Here is a 17,777-nt window from a genome sequence, read left to right as displayed (position 1 = left end):
ATACTATAATATCATTGGTTTCTTCATCCATTATTAGGATAGGCAAAGGATAGAAAAAAAAATTAATATGTGCTCATATAACCTTCAATTTCATATTATCAATTATTTTATTTAATGAGTGAATATTTTAAAATGCGCGAATGGTATGAATGAATTATAATATAGAATGAAAATAATAATCAGTCAAATAAAATGGCGTAATCCCAGGAAAATTTTACTGTTTCATCAATCAATAAGCATAAAAGAGAAAATCAAGATCCTGATAATGACCTGACCTGTAAAAATAATAAGTGTTTTTTTTCTGATGAATAATAATATCAAAATATAACATATATTTTTTTGTTAGATATATAAAATCTCACCTGATTACATAATAATATTTATTATACTTAAAGGCATTCTTTTAATTTATGTAGAGAAAATGCCAACATTGCTAAAAAGATGAAGTTATTTAGTGTAATATATTAATGTATCTGTTAATTATTCCTAAAGTTAATTATTATTAAGCTTTACTTCAATCGCGCGTTAATATTACAAGCACACACTTTTTTTAAAATAGAATTTAATAAAACAAACATTAAATACAATCTCATGTCATTTATTAGAATAGACATCGAATAGATATTATGTCAATTATTATTCGTATAAAATACTATAATAATATAGGTAAAGAACTGGGTATAAAAATATTATATCAATAAAAACATTTAACTTAATACATCAATTATTTATAGCCTACTCATTTATTGGCTGACCTTGCTTTCATAGCTTGAATATATATCTCCAATGATTCTTGTACTTTTGGATTCTTTAGAAAACCTAGGAACACATTTGTGTCCGCTTCTCTGTTGTCTTGTAGCCACTTGATTGGTTCAGCTCGAATACCTTGTTTTGTGACACCGCGGGCTAGAGAAGGGATTCTGTCAAACTTCTTGATAAAACCTTTGCATTTCTTGATAGCGTCTTCTTTGTCTGCCGCTGTTTCATCTATGAGGCCCACCTGTGTTGAAAAATATGAATATATACAAAATAATGTTAATATAACTTTTAATATTTTGTTTAAATTTTAAACTTAATTTACTATTTTAAACCTTTGCCGATTTTTTTGAACATTAAATAAGTTTAAGCTACCTTTAAAGCTTCATCCACGGTGAACATTCTACCAGTTGTGAGCGCAAATTCTGTTTCCCTTTGTGATATCGTATTACGCATGGTATCCATAAACCAACGTGGTGCAACTATTCCTAGAGCCGTCTCATTCAGTCCGATTGTATATTTGCCAGACACCATCACTCTATACTCACAGGACATTGATAATAAACACCCGCCTGCAGGTGCATGACCCTGAAACATAAATTATTTTTCACAGTTGCTCGACAGTGTCCATTTTTTTTTCATGGAAGAGCAATAAGTCACACTCTTTTACGACACCAAAGGTATCACAGGACCGTTGCCGGCATTTTAGAAAGGTGTACGAATTTTTCAAAGTCATTATTGTCGTATTGTCCCGGAAACACCACACAAGGATGCTCATTCCACAGCTTGGTTGTACGTGGAAGAAAGTTTCTTGAAAACCTCACTGTAGAGGAAGACCAGACATCACAGTGGTGGGGATGATATCCAAGATTGTGCTGTGTTGTGCGAAGGTGGAAATCGGCGACAGGAATGAGGTCTAACTCTGCTGAAGGTACCGCGTAATAAATGCGGTATACAAATCTTGAATCGTTATTTTGCACTGAGTACTGTTAGTATGATAAGCCCCCGGTCGTTGGTTAGTTGTAGTGACATTCAAATTTATTTTTCACATATCAGCCTGTCCCCGTAGTTGCGACCGGTTACTAGTATTATTTTATTTTGTTGCTTTTTGGCAAACAAGTTACTTGCGTCGTAGCAAATTGTCCTTAATTCCATTAAAATTCTTATAAACTCGTATTGCGCTTAAAATAAACACGTCTTACTAGTTCAGATTAAAATAAAACCTACTTGCTGCGAGATATCAGAGTAAAACGTTTTTACATGACACAAAGAACATTCTAGACTTCAAATATGTACGACTTTAGATTGTTTGACTGTCAATAATTTTTAAGTGGGCTTTATAGGGATGTTATAATGTACACATGGATTTATCGGAAATTAGAGTAAATTTTGATTTATACGAATATCGGCGTCGAACTAAGGTAGACACAGTTTGAAATATCAATATCGTGTTAGAAGACGATAACCACTAACAAACGCACAGCACGTTTTTGGTTTAGCCGCTGCCGTAGAGAAACCTCAACTAAAGGATGAACCTAACTACCAAAGAATTAGCGGCTTGGTATGATGTTGGCTTAGCCACAATATTGTCCCATTTGCATCAATAAAATGGGGGTGCCCAGTGATTTAACTGACAAACAGATTTTGAGACAAATTGTGACGTTTAATGAAAAGCGGATTCTATATGATTATCGCTAGCGAACATCGTAATGGCTCATTCCAGGTATTCCATAGAAAAGTGATGGTAACTGTTTGGTGGGAAATTCATGATGATATTCACTACAGCTTCTCAGATCTGGTCAGGCAATAACAGCAGATGCCTATTCCATTGAACTTTTCCCAATAAGAGCGGAGAGGCAGCCCCGACGCAAGACCTCAAACGGCCCGAGTAACCGTTCTAACTCTACAGAACCTACATTTTAAACCTTCCGACATCCTAAGTCTTGACCCCAACCGACTATAATTTTCTAGCGATTCCGCGGTTCTAACACAAAGGTATAAATAAACTTCCCGTAAGATGGCAGATGGCAAATGCATAAAGAACGAGAGTAGGTGTTAATGATATACAGGGTGTCCCAAAGTTATGGGACATGAAGGGAAAGTACCTTAAATATCGTAGATAGGGTATTTTACTGAAAGATGACTTTATCTTATTTTAAAATTTTAGTAATTCTGCATTCAAAGATTTTCTAAAAATTAGGTACTTGCCTCGTCTGGGACTCGAACCGACTTAAATGTAAAAAAAACACCCCTACTTTTACGATGCCAATCGAAAGAATAGCCAAAAACTAATAACTCTTCTTAAGTAAGATAGTATTTTAAAAGAAAGGAGCAACGTAAAATGTTTGAGTCAAATTTCAAGAAAGTTATTTATTACCGACGACGACGTCCGAAAAGTAGAGATATTATCATTCCATAGATAGCATTGATTATTCGTAAATAAGTACCCACTTCATAATTAAAATACTTTATAGCATAGTCTTTTTTTACTTTAAAAGCGATACGAGAACGTGGGCGAGTTACAAACAGAATTGTGCCATATCATATCGAGTATTCACCATAAAATTATAAGAAAATCAAAAGGCTGCGGACTCATTAAAAGATTGGCGATTTGCGTAAGACAAGAGGGGTCACATTTTGAACATTTAATTAATTAATTTACAAAAAATACCCACTTAATTGACTACTTTTTCATATTTACATGTCATAAAAGTAGGGGTTTTTTTTTTTACATTTAAGTCGGTTCCATTCCCAGACGAGGTAAGTAATTTTTAGAAAAATCTTTGAATGTAGAATTACTAACTTTTAAAAATAAGATAAAGTCTTCTTTCAGTAAAATACACTATCTACGATATTTAAGGTATTTTCCCTACATGTCTCATAACTTTTGGACACCCTGTATATTAATAAGATAAGGCTTATATTTTATATGTATGTAAATATTAGTATATAAATGTGGATTTCATTGATGTTGTAAAAAACGGCATTGCGAAACCCTGATATATTAAAAGTATAAATACATTGCGCATTTTAAGGTCAGCGGAAGATTTTAAGGTCCCCGCGCTAACCGGTTCAAGTCTTGAACCGGTTAGCGCGGGGAGGCGCGGGCGCAGCTCTCCGTGTCCAACAATGCTTCAGCGACGGTCATTCATACATCACGTATCAAGACATCATATTATGTTGTCAAATTATTAAAGTCATGTTATAACCAAGGCGTCTACTCTTCTTCCCATTTACACGCCCATCCAATTTGGTCCTTCGGCCTTTGTATAATATCAAGAAACCAGCCAAAATAACGGAATTCATCGCGGAAACAAAAGGATTGAGGACACGGTCATTTGTGAGTTTGTTCCATATTATTCCTTTCTTCTATTCCGTCTTCTATTTGGATCTTGTATTAAAATAATTTCAATATCTTATATTATCTTGTATTAAAATCATTAATTAATTTTAATTTAAAAGACAATTGTAAATTAAAAATTAGTTTTCGTTGCTTTACTTTGCTTATCAATTTATACTATACGATATATATTACTTAGCCAAACCTTACAAATACAAATTATAGAAATATTATATTATATTGCCATTACTAGTAATCATTTCATTACCTGTTTCGCTAATTCACTTCGTATTATAAGTGCACATAGCGAGCAATTGTTGCTCAAGCCACAACGCGAAACCGGTTATAAACTCATCTTGCCGAGTGCCGGTCGCTTATTAGCTTATATTATTTACCTATTGCTAACTTGCCTTGCATATATACGTGTTAATAATGTCTGACACGAAGATTAAAGAATTAATTAAACTACGCGGCAGCGTTAAAGGAAAGCTTACCATATTTCAAAATTTTCTTAATAGCATAGATAGCGATAGTCTAACTGAAAACCAGTATAACGATCTTGAATCTCGGTTAAATAAATTAGATTCGCTAAACACTGAATACGATAAGTTTCAGACGGAGCTGGAGTTATTATCCGAAGATTCAACACAATTATTTCAAGAACGTGAAGAGTTCGATACAAAATATTTCTCACTTGTGGGATCAGCGCGTACGCTTTTAAATAAATGGAGTCGAGAGAGCAGGCGTATGCTTTCCGTTTCCGAATCCAATGAGGGAAGCGAGCTCAGAAATCGGGACGCACTGCGTGATTTCGTCAGGCTACCTAAAATCAATCTTCCTACCTTCGACGGCGACTTTCAGCACTGGCTCACATTTCGAGATACGTATATTTCTCTTATTCACACGAATATCACAATAGGTGAAATCAATAAATTTCATTATTTAAAAGCATCTTTGAAAGGCAGCGCCTTAAATATGATACAAAATTTAGAATTTACTTCTAAAAATTATGCGATTGCCTGGCAGCTTTTGTCTAGTAGATTTGATAATGAGAGACTTTTAGTGAATAACCATGTTAATGCAATTTTAAATTTTACTGCTATTGCACAAGAGTCTTGCCAAGCTATAAGAAAATTAATTGACACTATTAATAAAAATTTAGCTGCTTTAAATACCCTTGGCCAACCCACTGACCATTGGGACACATTAATTACACATATAATGATCAAAAAATTAGATACTGTCACATTTCGAGAATGGGAAGAAAAACGAAACTCAATTACAACTTCACCTAGCCTCAAACAATTCTTAGATTTTCTTACAAACAGAGCAGACTTATTAGATGCAATACAACAAGATGAAAAGCAAAGACAGCTTACAACATACAAAATTCATTCAGACACACAAAATTCACAATACACACACAAAGTCGAAATAAAATCAAAAAACACAAATTACAATAAAATAAAAAATTCAGACACAAAGGTAATTTCATGTCCAATGTGTAATCAAAATCATTTCTTATTTGCTTGTCCTGAGTTTAGAAATCTTGATATTGATTCTCGCATTATAAAAATGCAAAGCTTTAATAATATATGCAATAACTGCCTCAGGCCTGGCCATAAGGAAAAATATTGCAAGCTGACGCATTGTAAATATTGCAATATTACACACTCTAGCCTGCTTCACAAACATACACAGAAGCACACAGAACAATTCAATGAAGTTGCTTTATCTTCTGACATACATTATATTAACAAACCCAATATACTGCTTTCCACAGCCTTGGTGAACGTGGTCGGCGCATACGGGATACTACATCCTGCTCGCGTTCTTCTAGACAACGGTGCAACAGCACACTATGTCACACGTAAATTCTGTGAAAAGCTCGGCGTCTCGCGGCGTAGCGTAAGCTCCACGGTAACAGGAATCAATAATCAATGTTCCTACAGTGCAGAGTCTTGTAACTTATCCATCGATTCATCTTCGGGTGACTATAAGTTTTGTGTCGAATGTTATGTTTTACCTCAAATAACAAAATCGGTACCTTCCAGTAACATTAATATAAAATCCATACGATTGCCTCTTAATATCAAACTAGCCGATCCTTCTTTTCACATATCCGCACCCATAGACATATTGATGGGAGCTGATGTATTCTGGGACGTCATATGTTCAAAATCAATTGATTTAGGTAAACATTATCCTAAATTACAGCAAACAAAACTTGGCTGGCTTGTTTCGGGCACTCTTAATACAAATAAAAATTTATCCTTAAAAAACTTAAATCAGTCTTCTAATTGTTTTTTCACTCAAAATGATGAGGCCTTACTAACACGATTTTGGGAGTTAGAATCGGTACATTCTAAATATAATTTATCTTTAGAAGAACAAGCTTGTGAGAAAAGCTTCGCAGAGAACACTCGGCGCGATAACAACGGCCGCTTCATTGTAACCATACCGTTGAAAGAGTCCCCCGAAGTTCTTGACGAGTCTTATCACACAGCAAAATGTCGCTTATTGGCGCTAGAACGCAGGTTCGAACGCGATCCTATTTTAAAAGAGCGTTATATAAATTTTATGACTGAGTATGAAGAGTTAGGTCACATGACAAATACATCAAAACAATTCTCTGAACTCATTCATACACAGATATATTCTTATTATTTACCTCATCATGGGGTCATACGCGAATCCTCGTCAACCACAAAACTACGCGTGGTTTTCAATGGTTCTAGCCCCACGTCAAATAAAAAATAATTTAATGATATTCAAATGGTTGGACCGGTAGTCCAAGATGATTTGGTGTCAATTTTATTACGTTTCCGACAGCATAAGTATGTCGTATCCGGAGATATTGAAAAAATGTATAGAGCCGTGCTTGTAGAGCCCTCTCAACGTTCATTACAGCAAATTTTATTTAGATTTAACCGTAGTGATGTTATACAGTCATTACATTAAATACAGTTACATACGGCACTGCAGCCGCACCTTACTTAGCCACTAAGTGCTTGGTTTCGCTGGCAGACCAATGTTCCGATCCAGAAGCAAAATTCGCTATTTCAAAAGATTTTTATGTCGACGATTTTTTGAGCGGCGGAGAAACCATTCCGTCAGTAATAAATCTATGTAAACAGGTGATCAATTCTTTACAGTCAGCACAATTTAAGTTACGAAAGTGGCAATCGAATAGCCCTGAGATATTAGAATCATTACCAAATGAGAATTTGCATGTTAATCATAGGGATAAAACACTTGATTTGGATAATTCATTACCACACAAGACACTTGGTCTTCATTGGGATTGCAGTAAAGATAATTTATTATTCAAAATTAATTTAAACACAAATACAAAAAAAATTACAAAACGAATTATTTTATCGCTTATAAGCCAAATTTTTGATCCTTTAGGTCTTCTGGGACCATGTACTGTACAATCTAAAATTCTTATGCAAAAACTTTGGGTTCAGAAATACGGTTGGGATGACGAAGTTTCTAAAGAAACCCAGAAGTGTTTTTCAAATTTCGTAGCTTCTCTTATTTCACTTAACTCGCTTCGCATTCCCCGTTGGGTTTGTACTAATAATGTATTGTTATTAGAGCTACATACCTTTTCAGACGCTTCAGAACGTGCATATGGCGCATGTGTTTATGTAAGAGCAGTCAACATGAATGGCAAAATACAAGTTCGTCTTCTTACCTCTAGGAGTAAAGTGGCGCCCTTGAAACCAACAACAATACCCCGGTTAGAGTTGTGTGGTTCACTTCTTGCCACTAGACTTCATACTAAAGTCATATCTTCTTTAACACTTAAAATACATAATTCTTATTTTTGGACTGACTCTACAATCGTGTTAGCATGGCTAAAGACTCAACCAAATCAATTAAAAATGTTTGTACGTACTCGAGTGGGTGAGATACAAGACTGCACAGCTGGTCATCGATGGAGCTACGTACCGTCAAAAGAAAACCCTGCTGATTTAGTCTCACGGGGAGTGACCGCAGACAGTATTAGCTCTGCTACTTTATGGTGGTCTGGTCCTCAATTTTTGCAGTCAAAAAATATTAATTTTCCAACCATACCAAATACGCATACAAACTCAAACACAGAATTAGTCCTACACACTACAAGTACACAAAAAAATGATACAATTAATTTTCAATCTAACATCATTCATAATTTAATTCATAAAAAATCCAACTATACACATTTAATAAGAACATTTGCCTATATATTAAGATTTATTTTCAACTGTAAGAATCCCAAAAGTAAGTTAACAAACTTTTTATCTCCATCTGAGATATCAAATTCAGAAACAATTTTATTACAATCCGTTCAACAAGAAATGTTTCCTGAGGAATACAAATTAATTAAGTCAGGTAAAAACATTCCATCAAACAGCAAATTAAATTCATTGTCCCCTTTCTTGGACCCACATAATCTCTTAAGAGTTGGTGGTCGCCTCAAAAACTCTTCTTACACTTATGATGTTAAGCATCCTATACTACTATGTAGTAAACATCATATTACTAAACTTTTATTTCAAAAAGAGCATACAGAGCTTATGCATGCCGGACCTCAACTTCTTTTGTCTTGTGTAAGACAAAAATATTGGCCACTCGGGGGGAGGAACTTGGCTAAACGCGTCGTGCATAGCTGCGTTAGATGCTTTAGATTTAAATCAAAATATGTTCAACCCATTATGGGCGATTTGCCTCATGATAGGACACATTTGGAATTTCCATTTTTACATACAGGCGTGGATTATGCTGGGCCAGTGTTGATAGCCGACCGTAAGGGAAGAGGCGCTAAGCTGACGAAATCTTATATATGTATTTTTGTTTGTTTTGCAGTCAAAGAGGTACATCTGGAGCTCGTCGCGGACTTAACCACCGATGCCTATCTCTCGGCACTGTATCGATTCGTTTCACGCCGCGGTAAACCAGCATCAATTACCTCCGACAACGCTTCTACATTTCTTGGAGCTAGTAACGAACTTTCTACATTTTTAAATAATTCTTTAAATGATATTATGTCAAACATAAATAATAAAGGCATAGAATTCAAAACAATCCCAGCTTATTCCCCGCATTTTGGAGGAATATGGGAAAGTATGGTAAAATTAGTAAAGCATCATCTTCGTAGGGTCCTTACATTAACCCATTTAACTTACGAAGAAATGTCAACGTGTCTTATCCAAATAGAAGCCATCCTAAATTCCCGACCTTTGACACCTCTATCTTCTGATCCTTTGGACCTCAGTTGCCTCACTTCAGCACATTTCTTGATTGGGCGCTCACTTTTGACTGTTCCTCGTCCTTGCGTTAGCGATGCCAACATCAGCCGCTTGCAGCGCTACGAAAGGATTGAGAGCCTCAGACAACATTTTTGGTCACGCTTCTCACAAGATTATATCTCTCTCCTTCAGCAAAGAACCAAATGGCGAGCTTCAACATCAAGCCTCAAGCCAGGCGCCATGGTGCTCGTGAGGGAGAAGAACCAACCACCGCTTTTGTGGCAGCTCGGAAGAATTGTGAAGCTGCATCCCGGTAGAGACGGTGTCAACAGGGTTGCCGATATCAAAACTAAACGAGGAATCTTGCAAAGGGCTTTCAACAATATTTGTCCCCTTCCTCTCTCTTAATCAAGTTTGAAGACATTAACCTTGCCCCTGCAGACTGTTCAAGTCTTGAACCGGTTAGCGCGGGGAGGCGCGGGGCGCGCGGGCAGGCGCGGGCGCAGCTCTCCGTGTCCAACAATGCTTCAGCGACGGTCATTCATACATCACGTATCAAGACATCATATTATATTGTCAAATTATTAAAGTCATGTTATAACCAAGGCGTCTACTCTTCTTCCCATTTACACGCCCATCCAATTACCGCAACTTGTAAGTTATTAAAGCCAACAAAAAACAAGTATAGACGGAAAATATAATATTGCGAATTCATATTCAAATTATGTTGTTTTTTCTCTATTTGTCATCAGGTGATCTACCGGCAAGTCAGGTGTTATTAATAATAAATATAGTATTTTTACATGCTTCATATAAGCTTGAAAGTCCTGATATTTCGATAAAAGTCCGGACTTTTAGGTTGAATTCGGTTAGATTTCGTTTCATGTAAAGAGACTTATTTGATATTAGTGAATATGTAGTTTTATTACTATACTTCATCTAATTAAAAATAAAATCTGTACAAAATCCGGACTAGACTCTAGAAGTTTCAACATGTCCGGATTAATCCGAACGGATGGTAACTCTACCTGTATATATTATATAATATGTAATGTGTAACGGAATCTTTGAAGACGATTTGACCGACATTAAAATGTCGGATTGAATTGAAACTTCACACACTCATCAAGATAAGATGTCAATACAATAATTTAAATAGTCTGCCCCATTTTTGTAAGCTTGGTACATATATCTGTTTGTATGTAACGGAATCTTTGAATGTGATTTTGAAACACTTTATACCGTCGGTATTGAATTTCATTATTTATATAGTCTGTCCCACTTTTCGTACTAGTATCTTCCGTCCTAATCGTTAGACTTTAACGTTACACGAGAGCGTCAGATTTAGGACCGTTATACGATATAATAAATAGTCTTGCCATAAATACTGAAATAAAGAAAAAAATTCTATTGCAAATAACATCTATTACTTTTCCAGTGTGTTAGTTTAATACATAAATATAAAACAATTTTAAATATAAAAGAGCTTATTCGAATTGCCAGCCATTGGCTGCAATACAGCCCTTTAAACGTTGAGGCCAGTTATCAATAGAAGCACGCACTCTTTCTTGGAAAAATTCTTCACCGCCCATCGTACGGATTGGTTTAGGGACTCCAAATAATCATGGCGTTAAGAGCAATCCGTTGAAATCTGACTATAAATCGTATTCCAGCGGATTCAGATCGGGACTTGACGACGGCAGTCTTCAGCTCTGATGAAATCCGAAACGTTCGTTTCCAACCAAGACTGCGTCGACCGAGCTTTATGACCCGGCGCCGAGTCCTGCTGGAAGAACCATTCTTGGTCATTGAACATGGTGTTGTTAAGGGGCTTTACTACCTTCTAAAGAATGGTATCTTGATACACATGTGCGGATTTTTTGATACCTTTTTCACAAAAGTATGGCTCAGTCACACTTACATAGCTAATACCCCACCAAAAGTCAGATAGTGCCCACGTTGCACTCTGTTGACTAATTGGGAAGCTTCCTAAGAGCTTTGAGCATGATTACGGTCATATTGTTTGTTAAAATGTAGCTCAATTGTAAAAAAGTTCTTATCCGTAAACAAAATTTTATTAGTGACCTCCCTTTGCGTACCGCTTCAGTAGTTGTTTCGATTTTACCACCTTATTCTTTTTTAACCCTATAGTCTCGTATGGGCTGCAAGTACTAAGTCATCTTTTAAAACACGCGACATGGTTCTTGGTGCTATCTTCATCTCCCGAGATAAAATCTTTTTCGTTAGGACTGCCCTTTTTTTTCTTTCTTCAATTTAATTTCTTCGAATTCTTTCCCTTACTGCTTTGTCCACGTTTTTCGTACGAACACTACGTGGACGGCCAGGAGGTCTACTCGCAAAATCGACAACCATACATTCGGAACGATACGACAATACTTCGAATATACCGCAACTATCCTACTCTGACAAATGTTCGAATTCCTTATTGTTTATCGTAACCATAGACTAATATTTTGATTTTCTTACGATGTAAGAGTGAATGACTTATACGCAAACCTTGAAAAACTAAATATTATCTGTACTATGTCGCTGTTAAGTGTCAAAAGTCAAAACACAATTTAAGCGCTAAGGACCATGCCAGACTCTACACCACCAATTTGATAACATTCACACAAAATGTAAATATTCCAAAATTATGTAATGACTATAATATGACCACTTAAAATTGAATAAATAATACAAAACTTGCAGATAATTAAATGTAAAAAAATAAACTCAACCCTTCTCGTCGACTTCCTATTTCTCTGGCGGCCATTTGCATTACTTTCTACGCATAAACGATCAACAAAATATGACTTAAATTACTTGGTAGTAAAAAATCCTGTTGAATAGTAAATAACATATAATTATTTTAATAACATTTATTATGTATGTATGTTGTATGGCAAATATATCTACACAAATTGAAACGATAATAGCATCGACAGCCTAGGAAGTGTCGTTGAGATTATCGTAATAGCGACGTTTGATTATTTGTCAAATTCGAATATTCGTCTCTGACAATTTCAACTAAGAGTAGGGTTAGGACCGATAATACCGAATGTTTCGTTCGTTCAATCATCGTTTCGACATTGAATACGATGTAACTAAGAGTAGGATTCGACATGATTAATGCCACGATATATCGAACATCGATTTTAGGAGTAGGCCCCCAGATCTTTTTCTGTCACAAAGAGAGGAGGTCTCGTTGTACTTATTAATAGCCCGGTACACAAACATTTTATTAATACCAAGCGTATGCAGAGTTTTAAATATTGCATTTGGCGCCATACTTACTGTGTAATGCAATCACAGCGATTCGGTTCTCTTTATCACCCCACTCCATTTTAATATCGCAATATATTGTACAATGGTGCAATACATATGGTACCATATATTGGTGCCAAAATGAGAAAACTCAATGAACAATCATGTAAAAAAGGGAGATTCCAAATTCAAATGTTATATTTTGTTTATTTTTAATTGTAACAGTATTTATGGCCAGACTATGTAAGTATATTGAGTCTGCTATGAAAACCTGGCGACCTCTCGAATTAACAATGATTAAAACTCAAGTTTATGTTTTGCTTGGTTTTCCCAACATCGTAATTACAGACCACAATATAATATAATGGACAATTTGCTTAAATTTAATTTGTATGTACATAATGAGCTTAATTAGCAAGTATTAGCATGATAGTATGTAATTAAACATCCTTAATTTTTTTTAGTGTTGTTTTAGAATATTTGTATTAATAATCAAAATATATAGGTTTACGGAGTGGTAATGGTACAGTTTTCGGAATGGAATGACAGTTTCGAAATCTATTTATTTTAAAAACGTTAATTTCTCCCCAGCGTATTTAATACTTTAATGGTTTTCTTGTTTTTTCACAGAGCTATGAAAATAATAAATTATTAGTAAAAATTGGTAGGTACCACCTACCTACTCATGAAAATTATATTTTGTGACTACGTTAAAATCTATTATTCAAACATTCCTACAATGGTTTGTTGCCGCGGCGGAATTTATTACTTAATAATTTTGAACTAGAAATAAAATATGTAAGTATTTTTATGGCAATAAATGAGTACTCTTCCATGAAAAAAATTGGCAGTTTTAGAGAGTGCCAATAGAAGTAAAAAGAAGTTAGAGTATTAAAATTTAAGATTTCATAATGTTTAAAAACAATAAACAACTTATTTTCAATAATATATTAATCACACAATAAAACTAAAAACTCTTCAACAATGCACAGTATATGCACATTGAGCTTTTAATATAATATATTTAATTTCACTTATAAGGTATACCACCTATTCAAAAAGTGCCAAACTATATTATATATTTCTATTTTATATATATATATATCGCGTACGCCAGTCATGAGCATGTCGGTGACGCGAACCCATATGATTTTCCCCTACCAAAAGTGCCCAATGTATCTAATGAAGTTTTCACTTCCAAAGGGAGTGGTGGCACCGGTTTAATTGACTTAAAAAATAATTTTCAAGGAAAGCTCCAGGAAATGAAAACTTGATGAGTTGGCTTAAGTTTATGAATGTAATATATACTTGAAGTGAAAAATAAAACTCTGCTGACATCTTATAAGTTAAGTCAGTACAGTGCAGTTGATGACTAATACAAAAAACATAATCAATTACAATCCTTAATTGCAATATATGTGGACTGTGTCAAAACAGTCATTAACATGGTCCCATTACACTAAATATTATAGTTTTTCTTTAAATGTGACTCACAAATTTTGTTTTTCTAAATGTAATAAAGTTATTCCATACATACATTAATTGCGGCAGCAGTAATAAAATTCGATCCAAATAATTTAATCCAAACATCTTGGAGGGTAGTCCAAAATAATTCTGCTCTCTTTATATCTGGCTTGTACATTTCCATAATGTCTAGGCCAGCTGAAAATGTACTTGGTGATGCCTGTAATAATTTTAAATTATTCACCTTACCTTAAAAAGCAGTTCCCTAAGATTTTCGTAAATCTGTTTCTAACAGAGTAAGAAGCTTATCAAATATTAATTAGCAAACATTCTGGTAGAAAATCATCCTACATAATAATATATTCTGAGGCATTATGTACTAATACCACTCACCCTGCCATAAATAAAAAAACAGTGAATGATAAAATTTTAATAAGCTCCGATGCATTATAGAACTTATGAAATGATATAAATATTCGTAACTTTTGTGTAATTTCATTTCTGGTATTTCAGCTTTTTGATTACTTTGCTTATTAAATACTCACAAAATACCTTTATTTATTTACAGTGTGTGTGTTATGTATTACTCTTGTTTTTAACCGACTTCATTAGGTATAATTTTTCATTTACTTTTTTTGACTAACTTGTGTAATGCATTGAGTAAATGTAATAAGAAAAGTAAACTTATGAATGTTAAATAAGTGTTATTTCATTGAAATGACTGATGTGATTTTGATTTGATTTGATATTTATTATATGTAGATCATCATCATCTAACAACAAGTATCTTTGTGGTAGAGAACTGGAGTTTTGGTCTGAAGGGATTTGTAGCTAGTGAAATAACTGGGCAAATGACACTTCACATCTTGTCTCAAGGTGACGAGCGCAATTGCAGTGCCATTCAGAAAATTTGGGTTTATCAAGAATCCTGTGGCACTGCATTGTAATGAGCAGAGTGTATCAATTACCATCAGTTGAATGTCGTGCTCATCTGGCCCCTTATTTTCATAAAAAAAAAGTTATACCCCAATATTTCTTTTTAAGTAGTTCCAGTGTTTCAGACACAAAAAATTGCTCAATTTTTGCAAACACATCCACAAGAGCAATCATATGTTATAATTATTTAGGATGTTAAACCACAAAACCAAAATAAACAATGTTATTTTCTTTTATTTCCATTAAGGTTCTTATTGGTATCTTTTGGCAGCCTGTGACTATGCCACATAAATATTGTTATACTTATCCACATGACCATACAATAGGATTTTGCTTTTTTTGTGTGGACTATTATATCATTTACTTAAAATAAAAAAGCTATGACCTATAAATTCGACTTATATGTCAGTGAAAGTTGCATCAAAACTGGTCTAGCCATTTCAGAGAATAGCCAGACAAGGCAAACTGTCAAAAATTTTAAAATTGTGTGCAGGTGTCAAAATGTGCTGTGTCAACTTTCATAAGAATCTAGTTTTTTTGTCATTCACATTCTTTTAGTATAATTTAATAATAGTTTGATAGTGCAGATAAAGAGAGTGACTCCTACACAGTATATTAAGTCATGCAGACCACATATTATCCAAACCTGAATATTATGTGGTTCTTAAAAAATACTTTAATTCTTACTGATGTTAAAATCAATGCTTTTGTTTTGTTCTTGGCAACTTCATCAAGTGATTTACTCAATTCCTGTAGTAAGTCTAAGTTTAAGCTGTTCACTGGTAGTCTCTGCATGGTCATAACTGCTACTCCATCATTGTCTACACTTAAGTCAATTAATGGACCCTTAGATGATAATGTCCTAGCATAAGGAAACACTGGTTTTATATTTTTCATTACTTGCCTAAGCATTTCGATCTGAAATAAAAGAGAAGTTTGTTATAGTAATACATAAATATAAAATAATAAAATTTAAAACTATATACGTTTATGTATAAAACTAGTCCCTAGATTAATTTTTTTTCAATTATTCAACAGAATATATTTTTATACAATAAATATTGTCAATAGTTGTTCTCGCATTCATGAATATATTTTTTATTCAATATTATTAGGTAATTTTGGTAACTTACTCTATATTTTGTTCACTTCACGTAAAAATAATTTATGTATGTACACAGTAAAAAAGCTAATTTATTTATTTTATATTTGATTTACATTGAGTCCTATGGCACGTTAATATACACTGCGAATAGGCGGAAAAAAATGTATCTCGAATTTTATCACTTTTAAACTTTAATCGAAATAATATATTTTATAAGACTTAAAATATCTATGGAGTTTGGAGTTTGGACTTTCAAATTTCTAATTCTATTCTAATTTCTAATCTATAGTTATTTCCAATCTAGTTTCTATATTATGTCAAATCATTATCAAATTGACAAGTTTGTTGACCTACTGCATGCTTTACAAACACCTAAGACTTTTTATCAATGTATTCAATCTCTGCCTGACTGGCCACCACAGAACACTATTACCCTATAGATAATATACTCTAACGAGTTTGCCACTAATTCTTACTTAAATATAACTAATTTACTATGTAAGTTTAAAGAGAAAAGACAATATATTTACCTAAAGTTCAAGTAAAGTTTGGCAACCCTCACGTAAGTATAGAATAGTAACTTATCAAGAAGCTAAAATTATAATAAACAGCTTCCTACGTCTTAATTATATTTTATTTAGTGGTAATTGGCAGCTAACTGTTAACACTTCACACTCCGCAGTTTGCACTTGCAGAACTATAGTCTCTAACAATGCGTTCACACAGAGCGAATGGAGAAAACAAAAGGGTAAAAATATGACTATGTAATATACGTCACATCGGAGCAAAGATCACGCAAATTACATTAGTTTTTATTTCACTTCAATACATGCAGTATTTCCGCGGTGACGATGAGAAGTTTAAGCTCTATTTCGAATTTCTGAGAATACTCGCGTTCATACTATGACGTCACACCCCCGTTCAGCCCGAACCGTGACACGGCGCGGTGCTCGCTCCGGTGTTTACGCACTCTCATTTAATTTTGTTTCGATCGTTTTCGTTTTCTTATAGTGTGCTTGTATTTAAATAAGTAAGTTTGTAGTACTGTAACTGTAGAATGAAAGAAGGATTTCTTAAAAGTCGGATAATCTGCCAATAGTGGATAGTTTTATGGTGGCACAATATTTCATGATGAATCAGGATTTTACGCCTGCCGAAATTCATGAAATAAAGATGAAAAGGTATGTATGTTTTATGTTAGCATTACCTACTCTTGGGTAAGTATTTGTTCAATCATATTCATTCAAAAATATTAATTCATCAGGTGCGGATAAAAAATATATGTGTGTGCAAGTCCCACACAGTAGAAGGGAAACTTTTGAAAAGTTCCTGAAATAAAAATACTTATTGAAAAGTATTGAAAAATAAACAGAAGTGATCATGTAAATTGTATATTTATAAATACATAAAAAAAGAATTAGGATTATTGAAAACAATTCTCATAATTTTCAATACTTTTCAATGAGTATTTTTAATCAAAGGTAGACTACAAAATATTGAATCTATATAATGTGTTAGGAGATTTTAATGCTCATCCTGGCAAATTATTTGGAAATGAAATGTTAAGCTTTTGTGCGGCGTAGAATAGGCTATGTGCGGACATTGAGAGACTAGGTATTAACTCTCAATCATACACTTACACTAGCGATGCGCATGGTAGCTGTTCGTGGCT

General features: G+C 34.1%; 3 protein-coding genes across 5 annotated transcripts; 2 read left to right on the top strand and 1 right to left on the bottom strand.

Annotated features, from left to right (window-relative positions):
* Nucleotides 1-582: 582 nt before the first annotated feature.
* Nucleotides 583-16,798, bottom strand: LOC126972489 (enoyl-CoA delta isomerase 1, mitochondrial-like). 2 transcript variants are annotated; one of them, XM_050819295.1, is made up of 5 exons: nt 16,636-16,798; nt 15,688-15,918; nt 14,138-14,284; nt 1,132-1,344; nt 583-1,000 (listed from the first exon to the last, which is right to left on the bottom strand). In XM_050819295.1, the coding sequence occupies exons 2-5, from the start codon at nt 15,910-15,912 to the stop codon at nt 740-742; spliced, it is 846 nt and encodes a 281-aa protein (XP_050675252.1). In that variant the 5' UTR covers nt 15,913-15,918; nt 16,636-16,798; the 3' UTR covers nt 583-739. The 2 variants fall into 2 exon arrangements, with proteins under 2 accessions (XP_050675252.1, XP_050675251.1); XM_050819294.1 differs by lacking the exon at nt 16,636-16,798 and adding an exon at nt 16,134-16,512.
* LOC126972453 (uncharacterized) lies at nt 4,002-6,856 on the top strand. Its single transcript, XM_050819232.1, has 2 exons — nt 4,002-4,096; nt 4,712-6,856. The coding sequence occupies exon 2, from the start codon at nt 4,844-4,846 to the stop codon at nt 6,854-6,856; it is 2,013 nt and encodes a 670-aa protein (XP_050675189.1). The 5' UTR covers nt 4,002-4,096; nt 4,712-4,843.
* Nucleotides 6,917-9,968, top strand: LOC126972451 (uncharacterized). 2 transcript variants are annotated; one of them, XM_050819229.1, is made up of 2 exons: nt 6,917-9,034; nt 9,526-9,968. In XM_050819229.1, exons 1-2 carry the CDS (start codon nt 7,546-7,548, stop codon nt 9,648-9,650), a joined length of 1,614 nt encoding a protein of 537 aa, XP_050675186.1. In that variant the 5' UTR covers nt 6,917-7,545; the 3' UTR covers nt 9,651-9,968. The 2 variants fall into 2 exon arrangements, with proteins under 2 accessions (XP_050675186.1, XP_050675185.1); XM_050819228.1 differs by having other exon boundaries at nt 6,929-9,085; nt 9,526-9,967.
* Nucleotides 16,799-17,777: the final 979 nt, after the last annotated feature.

This window comes from Leptidea sinapis, chromosome 26 (genome assembly GCF_905404315.1).
Source record: "Leptidea sinapis chromosome 26, ilLepSina1.1, whole genome shotgun sequence".
NCBI lineage: Eukaryota > Metazoa > Arthropoda > Insecta > Lepidoptera > Pieridae > Leptidea > Leptidea sinapis.
This window is presented reverse-complemented; position numbering and strand designations above follow the sequence as displayed.

What these genes read in the sequence shown, in the direction of transcription:
- LOC126972453 (XM_050819232.1), top strand. Translation starts at nt 4,844, where the DNA reads ATGCTTTCCGTTTCCGAATCCAATGAGGGAAGCGAGCTCAGAAATCGG.
- LOC126972451 (XM_050819228.1), top strand. Translation starts at nt 7,546, where the DNA reads ATGCAAAAACTTTGGGTTCAGAAATACGGTTGGGATGACGAAGTTTCT. An exon ending in TTCTACATTTCTTGGAGCTA is followed by an intron (nt 9,086 to 9,525) that starts GTAACGAACTTT and finishes TCTCTCCTTCAG; the next exon opens with CAAAGAACCAAATGGCGAGC.
- LOC126972489 (XM_050819295.1), bottom strand. Translation starts at nt 15,912, where the DNA reads ATGCTTAGGCAAGTAATGAAAAATATAAAACCAGTGTTTCCTTATGCT. An exon ending in AAGCATTGATTTTAACATCA is followed by an intron (nt 14,285 to 15,687) that starts GTAAGAATTAAA and finishes AAATTATTACAG; the next exon opens with GCATCACCAAGTACATTTTC. An exon ending in CCGTGGATGAAGCTTTAAAG is followed by an intron (nt 1,001 to 1,131) that starts GTAGCTTAAACT and finishes TTTTCAACACAG; the next exon opens with GTGGGCCTCATAGATGAAAC.